The sequence below is a fragment of the Electrophorus electricus genome, chromosome 8 (assembly GCF_041902795.1).
Source record: "Electrophorus electricus isolate QZ-2024a chromosome 8, ASM4190279v1, whole genome shotgun sequence".
NCBI classification, from domain to species: domain Eukaryota; kingdom Metazoa; phylum Chordata; class Actinopteri; order Gymnotiformes; family Gymnotidae; genus Electrophorus; species Electrophorus electricus.
Genome location: NC_137504.1, coordinates 4,359,824 through 4,371,248, shown reverse-complemented (window position 1 = coordinate 4,371,248; position 11,425 = coordinate 4,359,824). Strand labels below are relative to the sequence as shown.

Below are 11,425 nucleotides of genomic sequence, written 5' to 3'. Positions count from 1 at the left end.
CGTGCAGACTGCACGATTCGCCAAATGAGCCATCTTTCATTTTATTGACCAATAGATGTTCAGGATTTAACATGTTTGGGTTCCTTGTTGCTATGCGGTCGCCTTACTGCGGGATTCAAGCGCATATATGCCGTAAGCAATGGAGGATGCGAAAGAGGAAAAGACCTTCAGAGGGTTTTCAGAAAGACTTACCCTGGGAATAACTCGGGTTCTGGGTGAGTCGTCGCCGCCAGTGTTCATTTGACCATATCAAAGCAGTCAGCTTTATAATAAGCTGCTTATAGTATCTTATTGAAGCAAGGGGGCTATGAGTCGTGCATTGTGATAAAGCATCTTACGCAAACTAACTTGAATACCCTTATTACAGTAAGATGGTCCTAATGAATTAGAGATTGTGTTGACTAAATAGCTTTCTCTTTAACAAAGGTGACACTAGAGATGTCCTCATAGGCTTCTCAGTCGTTGAGATTTTCGTTTTAGTTATTTTTTAAAACACCCCCATTAAATCTTCAGAGAGCCTCCCTGGTGTCCTTGATGTACGATTCGTTGAGAGAGAACCTGCAGAGAAGAGATACCTCCTCTCATGGGAGCAGGTACGGAAGGAGAAAATTATCATATCCTGAGAAGATGCCAATGAATAAATAGATTTAAATATGTGCTTGTGTGTCCTTCAGAAAAACAACTGTGTTTTGCCAGAGGATCTGAGAGACTTCTACTTGACAACAGATGGCTTCACTCTTACCTGGAATTCCAAACTAGAAAGTGAGTTCCATGTTATATTAAAAATATAGGATAAGCATCTAAGTAATTGCTCTTTCCTTACCAAAGGAGTAGTCATGCATTGATATTTAAAGTATGTTAATAACCTTTGGTAAGTTGTGGTTCTCCATCATGTCACTGATGGTCAATACTCATTCAGGTAGTTAATTTTATAAGATGCACTCAACAATGCCAGAAGGCAGTTCAGTAAAATAAATATGCAAGTAAAGAAAAGAATGCAAAAAAGAATAGATGAAAAAATACCTTAAACAGACCAAAGGGCTACTCAGAAGTGTTTAATTTTTAAATGGAATTTAAGTCAATGGTAAGGGAAGACCTGAAAACAAAGAGGAAGACCATTCCACCGTCTCAGGGCAGCCACTGTAACCTGTGAATTATAACTGGGAATGGCCAAAAGCAAAGCATAAATGAATAAAAGCATTCAAATCTTCCCACTATTAAAATCTCAAGGAATGAGAATATGTTTTGTGCTTTACAGCTGAACCAGTTCCTGTTGGTTGTATGGTGATTAACAGTGTGGCTAAACTCCGTCTTCTGGCCCAGTCGAACATCTACTCCCTTCCCAGTGCCCCCACATTAGCTGACCTTGACTTTGAGGATGCATTAGAAGGTGAGGTTCTCTAAAGGCACCTACAAAATATGATCTAATTTGTATAGTAACTTTGATTTTAAGGCATAAGTGGTACAAGTTGTAGAATTCAGCATAAGTATTTTTACTATATGTACCTTCAAGGAATTTTTGATCATCTTTAGGGTCAGAGGGATATAAAGAACCCCACTTTGACTCCCGTAGCCGTATATTTGAGCTTGACCCCTGTGGTGGAAATGGTAGAGTCTGCCTGGTGTACACAGACTGCACTCCCGGTAAGAATCCATTTAAAGCATAAAACAAAGCCAGCGTAACTCATGGTGTGCTGAAGGTTTCATATACTGGATAAATGACTCGTACTACATTTATTGTATGACCTGATAACTTGTGACATCTAGGTGCTGTGGCCCAACAGAGTGAAATATGGTTCCTGGACCGGTCGCTGTACTGGCACTTTCTTACCTCCTCCTTTACTGCATACTATAGGCTTATGATAACACATCTAGGCCTGCCCGAGTGGCAATACAACTTCACCCCATACGGGCCCAGCCCACAGGCCAAGGTAGGAGTAAAGCATTAACTATAATTAAATCACCCCAAGTCAACATCAGCCAACCTTGTTTTTCCTTTGTAAAAACAACCAATTAACTGTTTAATGGTGCATATAGTCTCTGTACAATTAATATCAAATTCAAAGAGAGAGTGGTAAACCTTGTACTGGTGTCAATGTTGTTAATAAGGCTCCCTTGTAGCTTGCTGTTCTTGAGTTTTAAATGGCTGTGAAAGATCAGATGCTGCTTGCGCTTCTCATTTGTATTCATTAGGATGTAATAAAAATTAGCTCAGTGTAGGGGCAATAACCACATGGCTTTTTAAAACTTTACTATTTCACTGCAGCCTTTTGTTCTAGTTCATAACTGCAGGAACTTGGCTCTCAGGTTTTTAGAAGTTTTTCATTACTATGCAAGCCACATCGCTTTCACTATATGAGAGTAACTTAACTGTCCTTCATCTGTCTTTGAATAAAGTAGTTGCAGAATATGAGCCATAGGCCTGACTGTAGTAAGTTCAGAGAATTAGTTATCATTTTCTCAGACTCTGCAATGACAGCGCAGTGGAGGGTACAGTGATCCTTACTAAAATTGATCTCTCGTCTTGCACAGCAATGGGCGTCTCTTTATCAACCCCTTACTTTCTACGGTGACCCTCATCTTGATTCAGCTGGTGAACTGTTCTTGAACAAGCTGGACCCAGACAAGGCTTTCCGGGGCAAAGCCAAGCTGCCCGCTTCCAAGAAAAAGCAGCCATCCCAGGTCCCAGCTAGTGGAGACGTGTCTGCGAAAGGGCAAGGCGCCACAGGCAGACAGACTGTAAACAGACGATGACACAGGGCAACACGGCTTGCAACCTGGACTGTTCTACACTGTCATGCTCAGCAACTGTCCAGTTATCATGGGAAATATTATCCACGTGCTTGAGCACTGAGGTCAGGCTTATGTGAAAAGAGATGCAGCATGTTATGTCAGTGTCCAGGCTCATGCAAATCATAAGTACTCTCCTTCTTTTGTAAAGATTTGAGACTACATATTTTATTTTTACAAGATTCCAATGTTCATCCATATCCTGTGTCTATAGTAGATACTTCCCTGACTAAAATTGTTGTCAGTTTGTGCGCCATTGTTTTAAAGCATTTACAAACTCATTTAAAATTACTTTTACTCTTGTATGCTGAGAATCTTTTACGTCGATCCATCTTTGTTATATACATGGACAAGTAGGCCCTCTAGGCCCTCCATATCTCCTCTAGGCCCTCCATATCTCACTGAGCATAGTTGAGGCCCCTCTTGCCAGTTTGTGAACTTTGGCCTTCTGTTCAGAGAAGACCAGGAAAATAAGCAGAGGCCATAAGCCCATGGGCAGCTCCATAGTCATCCGTGTGTTTTAACAGGCGGAGGCTGATTTCATCTCTGTGCATAACCAAAGCGGCTTGTTTAGGACTGGACTGGATATTCTCCTGGTCTTTTCTGGTCCCAGTGCCTAGGCTACCTGATGTGTTAATGAGTCTGAGCACACTCTGATCCTCCTTCTGGGCTCTAGTTCTCTGTCAGTTTGAGCAGGTTGGAAAAGTTCTATAAATACACTATAGATGAAAGCCCCAGCAACTCCACCTACTAATGGGGCCACAACAGGAACCTAGCACTAACCACTGCCTGCCCTGGAAAAGGAAAAGAAAAGAGCAATGAAATATATCTACATCCCCTTTAGGATTGTGTCGTTTCCAAATTCCCAATTTTCTGGCTTTAAAGTGATACATTCAAACATAAAATAAAGATGCAGACTCAAGAATTTGTTGAAGAGAATAGCTGGTCCCGTCCTTTATTGCAAGTTAAAGATAACATGCATTTGAGGTACCCTCTGGAGAATGTCGGGTACACAGGAGTTTAATTTTTATACACCTTTTCAAGGGTGATTATATAATCACCCTGCCTTTTTTACATATTGATCTTTGAAGTTTCCACCATTATGTCCAACTCATACATTATTTACCATTATGCAAATTGATTTTCAATATTTAAACTAGTTAAAATTTGGTACCATTACATTCCAAAAGAAGACCTCTCTTTAAAAAAAAATGACTTCATCTTAAATCTGCAGATAAGAATGTTTTTCTCTACCATCCTGTAAGTGATTGAGAGATGATGTGCTTTACACAGAGGTCTGCAGAGGATTACCCAGAGTCCTTTGCAGAAGTCTACAGAGGCCCCTGTACACAGATTTTATAAGGATACAGAATATCTCTAGTCCTTTGTGTTTTAGGTTATCAATATTTCTAATTCAATGTTATTCCTCTTTTTCCTGTAAACACTCTTACTGACCTCAACAGATATTGCATATTACATTTTTGAGTATCATTCTCTTTCATATTTGCTTTGTGAATATGGCTTAGATTGCACTGCTAATGCATTTAGACATCAAAGTGCAAACACTGAGCAATACAGAGTTTTGTGACAGGAAGAAACATACATTTTTGCAGCATGTATTTTTTTGTTCCTTTAGAGAAGGCCTAAGCAATCTAATCTGATGTTGACCTGAAATGAGTGTTTTCCTATTTGTGGCAGAAGAAGAAGAGAGCTAATCAGATCATTCTCTGGACAAGAGCCACATGTGTGACAGAAGAACGTAGAACATTTTACAAAGACTCTGCAGTGTATGGTTTCTGTCTACTCTGGCCAAAGCTAAATATTGTCACTTTTGTACTTTTATCAGCTTTAAAATACTTTAGAATTTTTTTCTCTCTACATTTGCCAGAATGCGTCTAATCCCCTGCGTGCACCAGCTGTAAAAAAGCCTCAGCCCCAGGTCTCGTTTGGGATTGATGTCATATCCTCTGTTGCTCTCCGCGGAACTCCAATCAGCAGCACTGGCCCTCCACCGGATCAGGCAGGCAGGTTCCCCAGATCCTTCAGAGCACAGCAACAGCATGGCTGTGCCAAGCGCCCGTGTGCGTCAGATGGGAATAAGTAGTATTTGGCATGTCACACTTATTATGAAGGAATTAATCTGAAAAAAAGTTATGAACGTTCCAAGGGCTTTCTTCCTCACATCCATGGAATGTTTTAATAAATATCTTATTATAGTGTGTGCTTTTTTTTCTGTTCTCTTTTTTTATTTAGCATTTTGATCTTCTCGTGGTGACTTGGTGGGTTTGGGAGGTAATGAGCCTGCTTTCTTTAACAGAAGGATCTCAGCTGGTCGATGTTGGCTCACGTGCTCCAGGAATCCAGCTTGAAATGAAATGCAAGATACTGGATAAGTAGCAGAGATTCCTGCTGTTGCGTTGGGGCCAGACTTTAAGTTGCCCCCACAGTAATGGTCTCTATCAGTAATGGGGTCTATTGGCCATACGTGCACATGGTGAATGACACTGGTGAATTCAGGTGAGCTCATAGCAGGAGAACTAGGATACACGTCTTTTAGCATTCACATATTTAAACCTCTTTAAAGAATATGGTCATTTCACATTTGCTGTTAGGCCACTACACCACCTTACCTCACACTGTCCCACGTACATGCACTTCCATTACTATACCCATAGCAAAACCTAGATTAATACAAAAGTGCATTTTCCTGTAACCACCTGTGCAACAGAGCCTAGTGCAAACACTTATATATAGAGACAAAAACATACCTAGAGAAAGCACATATACATCTCCACAATAGTATGCATGGGCAGAACATACTGGTGACCAAGTAAAATACACCTAACCACGATTGCATTTTGGAGGAAATGATGAACCATGCATTGATCTGACATAAATGAATGTCTGACAAATGACATTCAATGTTCATTTGCTTATGATCAAGGATTTGTAAATCATATACTTTAGTTCATTTGTTTCTAAGAACAGGATTTTGATAAATTGGTGACACATTTCAAATTAGAATTTATAAATGCTGACAGAAATCAGAGGTTCAATCACTTTTATTTAACCAAAATGTTCATGCATGACAGACGAGTTGCCAGTCCAATTTCCTCTGCATAACTTTCACAGAAAAGTCAATATATACCTAAGCCAGTTTTCTTTAACAGACATGAATCTCACTTGGCATAGTCAGTTGGATGACATTCTGCAGACCAGTCTTCTTCTCTGTGTGTGTGTGTGTGTTTCTGTTTCTGTCTATGTGTCTGCTTACCCATGTTTGTGTGGCATCTGTTCAATCAGTGTCCTTGAAAGAAAGTACTTACACATTTTTCACTATTTTTTCACTAACATCTTCCAGGTAATAACATTCAATAGCATTGGACTCTAAGACTACCACTATAAGCATATCACTGTAGAAATTAAGAGGCTATGAGTAAAAAAAATCTTACTATTTTGAATTATGCTTATAAACATTTACTTTGCATTTTAATTACCATCAACACTATTTAATTACAGAGTTATTTTTAATTAATTTAAATTACAATGTAAGCAGATTTTTATTATGCAATCAATTATTACCAATACCTAAATGGTAACCACTGAAGAGTAGGATGAACTCTTCAGTAGGATGAACCACTGAAGAGTAGGATGTTTATTCAGTGAAATTCTAAAAGATAAATATCTTAAAATTGTACCTTTTAATGAGATTACTTGACTGATCTCCCCGCTAGGACAAACGTGCAGAGTTTCTGCAAGGCAGACCCACCTTCTGTTTCCTGAGCCAGTTTGTGATTCATCTCCATGCTCCTGCTGTTCAAGGGTGTGGCACCTCTTACCTGTCCCACCTCACCACCCTCCCATGCAGCTACCCTACAGGCCTCTACGTTTAGCAGAATACATGATTGACAGCGGGGAGTAGCCTATTAAGCTCTCAGAGAATTTTCAAATGCTCTCTTCAAAAACATGGCATACAACACTCTGGCATAGAAAATACCTTTGAACCATATATAACTGTGTAATACTTTTAATACTTTAGCCTGAAATCTGTGTGGTTAAAATCTCATTTAATTAAGAGGTTTAATGTTGCTCAATAACTAGGTTTATTATATAACTATGCCATTACATTAAGATAGAAGTTTAAATTCCACATTATTGCACTTGATATATAGTACATGAGAATAGCATTGATATATATCAAGTTATCTTACAGCACTTTCAAAACAGGGCAATTCACCTACTCAGTGAACACACTGCTTTTAAAATTAAATACCAACCGCTGTTTAGATAAATAGTTTGGCTATTTCATGTTTTGTTCAAAGTGTTTCTGCGTTTATTGCAGCTCAGTTTGTTCTGGGTATAGGCATACACAGCCAAATCCCAGGTGTTGAATGAACTCTTACAGGTGTATTTGTGCTTAGCTGGACTTAAAATGAACACAGATGGTAATTCAGCTGTGGAGTTTATGGTGTCTTCACAGTAAGTGCTTTAAACAAGCCTCAGTTTGGGTACCAAAGTAGTTTTCATTTTAAACAGACTACAAGACAACAATAATTTTGAAATAAAGCAATAAGCATAGGTTATGTTCAAGTACAGTTAGACTAACAATTGTTTTCTAAACTTCCAATTCACAAACAATAGACAAAATAAACGAGAAAGCAGCCTTGCTGTTCTTGATATCGCTAAAACAAAGACATCAAATGTTACATTAATATCCTTTTTTAAATAACATGATCGTAACATTTACAGTGTAACATGTATAGTGTGATTTGCTGATTATCACATATTACCAGGAATAAATTCAGGATCAGATGCAGAAGACATACATGTGCAATAATATAGTAACTGACATAGAATTAGTAATAAATCCGGAAATAATCTGCTATAGGATGAAATAGCAATAGAATGATTCCAAGTTGCTATAGTGACCTGGAAAATCTTAGAGCTCCGTTAAACTAGCAAACGTTCTACGGGCTGTCACTGTACAGGCACACTGTACATCATCTCACACAACCTAAGCCCTCGAGATATGACTGGGAAAGTCAGACACACTAGAAAGGTAATTGACAGGCAGCACATGTGAGCCAGAGATTCTAGCTACATTATTATTCGCATCTAAAATATACTGCCATCTTCTACGGACATGGCATATAGATATGTGACAGCAGACCTCCTGTACTTTCAGTCTTTTTTCGTCTTTGGTGTGTATCTGACTGATCTCTAGGCTCCATCTCATGTTCAGTAAAATGAAGCCATCTAAGGCTTCTTTCTCCCTCTGTCCATTTGGCCAGACGTTCAGCTATGTCATGGGTGGGGCTCTGTTTTTCTCATTCTTTAAGGAGACAGATGTAGCTCTTAATTGTATTTCAGTGTGTCTGAAGTTATGTGTGGCCTGGAATTGCACTTCACTTTAACAAAATAAAATCAGAACAGGAAATCAGAAAAGGAAACACTAAAATTAAAAAAAGGCACCAGCAAATGTGAAAATACAACAACATCCTAAACACCATGACCAAATGTGAAAATACAACAACATCCTAAACACCATGACCAAATGTGAAAATACAACAACATCCTAAACACCATGACCAAATGTGAAAATACAATAACATCCTAAACACCATGGCCAAATGTGAAAATACAACAACATCCTAAACACCATGACCAAATGTGAAAATACAACAACATCCTAAACACCATGACCAAATGTGAAAATACAACAACATCCTAAACACCATGACCAAATGTGAAAATACAACAGCAAAAGCATAAACCCTGTTAACTCAAAAGAGGAGTGCAGTATGATTAGCTGTTCTTCTGTAAAACAGATATGCTCCCATCTCCCTATTGTTTCATTTTAGGATCAAAGGTTGAATTCTGATTTGGAACATTCTATTAGACATTTCAGCGCTAGTATCTGCAATCAAAATACATTAACAAGTGTTTAGAAGGGCAAAACAGTCATTTTCTCTGCATCAGTAAAACATAATGAATTAAATAAATTACCAGAATTTCTTTATATGATACATGGTTTTTCCTTGACTTCTGCATATGTCCTGGTGGCACAGAAATATTTTTAACAGGTTATCCAAAAAAAATAAAAATTGATTTACTTTTACAAAATATATTAAAACTTTCAAATGGATATGGTCCTGGGTTGTGTCATCAGCAGCTAAAAGGCTGGTCTTCTCTGAATGTTTTTGGATAAACCCCAAGTCACCATGTAGCCAACTGCAGGCCTTATGTTGCACTCCTGGACACATTGATCTATTAAAAAAGCATAATCATTTATTTTTTTTAATCTAAATTTAGATGAGGTGTATTCAAATGAACATTTTATTCTTACTTGCTTGTAAGCTTTGAAAAAAACAGGCATGTATATCCATTGCCGGACAGTGGTTTTCATCCCTTTGTGTCAGTGATGGAAGGTCCTATTTGGAATTTTAGGAAATCAGTGGCCATATAACATTGGATAGACATGAGGTTTTACATAGAGTGAAGTACACAAGGTTTCCTAAAACTTCAGAAGCACCTTGTTTGCACAGCTGATGAAGAAATGTCCTGTTTCTCTGGAAACCTTGTGTACTTCACTACAATTATGAATATCTCTACATGTTTGACAGTATGAGGATAACTGAACATCTTTTGGCAAAACCATGCATTAATATGTAGTTCAGGAGTGTCAAAGACCAGTCCTGGCAGCCAGAGTGCAGAAAAGTTTAGCAATTGCTGTCCTCAGACACACCTACTAAACCTGATTATTGATTGACAAGTTGATTCAGGAGTGTTAAACTAATATTAGTTAATGAAGCACTGTGGTGTCACACCCTGGTCTGTGAAGGCCAGACTCCAGTGTGGGTCCGGGAAAGGTTTCCCGAAGATTTTTCCAATAGAACTTGAATTGTGCTGAAGTTGCTTCCAAAGGCTATTTAGAACTCAGTAATGAATGTAGCAACCAACAGATTGTAATGGCAAATGCAGCCTTCTTGTCCTCTTGACCTCTGCAAGGTCTTAACAAAGACCATAAAACACCGCTCTTGGAACTTAAGGATAAATTCCTCGATCTGCTAGACTTATTAAAATTCCATATTCCTGAAGGAGTACTAGATTTTAACATTTATAAAACAAAGTGTCACCTCCCAACCACTGCAACAATACCAAACTTGAATAAAAGATTTTTTTTTTATTTCTTACTAAAAGGGATTAGAACCGAACACTTGACTGTGTGAGCTATGAATCTACAGCGCCCCCCAGTGTTTGTAACAGGGTCTGCAACCGGGATCAATTAACAATACATTGCCTCACCAGAAGAGATTGCCATATACAGTGCTGTGAAAAAGTGTTTGCCCCCTTCCTGATATTTTTTTTTTTTTTGCATGTTGTCACGCTTAAATGTTTCAGATCATCAAATAAATTTAAATATTAGACAAAGATAACACAAGTAAACACAAAATGCAGTTTTTAAATGAAGGTTTTTTTTAAGGGGAAAAAAATCCAAACCTACATGGCCCTGTGTGAAAAGGTGATTTTCTTTCTTCTTATCTTACCTTTCCCTTATACCTTGTTGTGTCAGTTGCCCATGAAACTGTTATAAAATCTGTCTTACCCCTATCCTTGTTGTATCTGCATAATAACCGTCATAATTGTTACAGCTAAGTGATTACCTCCTCAGTTCAAGTATAATAGGCTATTTTAGCCATGAATGTCACTGGCAACATTAGGAAAACTATAATGTTTATGTAATAATCATATTTCCTCTCTTTAAATAGATTATCTCTTAAGGAAGAATGCAACTATTTCCTTTCTATATTGTTGCGTGTCTTATATTATATTCTTTCATTTATAAATATGCAGGCTTAATGCTCAGGTGAAATTGGTGTGATTAAAATGCTCCCACTTACTATGGCCTAAAAGAAAATTGATCTCACTTCACCTCAAGTATCAATATCTCAATATGCTTTTGTTTTCCATTTGTTTTATTCTTCTTTAATTTATTACATTGAATTATTTTGTGTCTTGTAAACTAACACAAGGAAAATGCCTGGCTCAATCAAAGCCTAAGACCACAACAAAGAAACAATTAATATGCATGCATTGACCAGCTGAGTCCTCCCTTCTCGCAACAACTGTTAGCGTAACCTACCTATCGGTGCTGGTTCAGATGGCTGTACACCTGTAAACACCTTTGGGACACCTTTCAATGCCTCGGGGACTTCAGCAAAGTCCAGAGCAGACTGAACAAATCTGACCATCTAGTTTTGTCATGTTGGACCACCTTTGGGCAGGAAATCAGGGTCATCGAAAGGGCAGAGGAAGGTTATTAGAATTATGTGTGGCAAATCACGCACGGCTCATCCGGAAATCTATCATGTTGAGTTATCCCATCCTCTCATGCGGGTGGACTGGTAACTGGCCCTTCATCAACCCCCAAAAATAAGGCTTTCAGCTGAGAGCCATTGTTCCCATAGGTAACTCTTAAATAGATATTATAGAATTAAATTTCTCATCCATTCAGCTCAGATTGTAACCATGGGTCTAACTTTTCACAAGCTAAAATTTCATGGACCCACCTATCATATGTCAAAGGGGTGGGATTCTTCAGCTTAAGGAGACTGGCAAGTCTTGTTGGCAAGGT

General features: G+C 38.3%; 2 protein-coding genes across 4 annotated transcripts; one reads left to right on the top strand and one right to left on the bottom strand.

Annotated features, from left to right (window-relative positions):
- The first annotated feature begins 21 nt into the window (after positions 1 to 21).
- On the top strand, positions 22 to 5,009 carry tpgs2 (tubulin polyglutamylase complex subunit 2). 3 transcript variants are annotated; one of them, XM_081718585.1, is made up of 9 exons: positions 22 to 215; positions 514 to 593; positions 675 to 762; positions 1,259 to 1,390; positions 1,534 to 1,644; positions 1,768 to 1,931; positions 2,533 to 2,855; positions 4,489 to 4,577; positions 4,679 to 5,009. In XM_081718585.1, the coding sequence occupies exons 1-7, from the start codon at positions 140 to 142 to the stop codon at positions 2,752 to 2,754; spliced, it is 873 nt and encodes a 290-aa protein (XP_081574711.1). In that variant the 5' UTR covers positions 22 to 139; the 3' UTR covers positions 2,755 to 2,855; positions 4,489 to 4,577; positions 4,679 to 5,009. The 3 variants fall into 3 exon arrangements, with proteins under 3 accessions (XP_081574711.1, XP_081574710.1, XP_026859487.3); XM_081718584.1 differs by having other exon boundaries at positions 4,489 to 5,009; XM_027003686.3 differs by having other exon boundaries at positions 23 to 215; positions 2,533 to 4,577.
- aqp7 (aquaporin 7) lies at positions 4,649 to 10,657 on the bottom strand. Its single transcript, XM_081718981.1, is given in 3 exon segments — positions 4,649 to 4,776; positions 4,779 to 4,796; positions 5,038 to 10,657. Coding segments are annotated over 3 exon segments (459 nt in total). The 5' UTR covers positions 5,351 to 10,657.
- Positions 10,658 to 11,425: the final 768 nt, after the last annotated feature.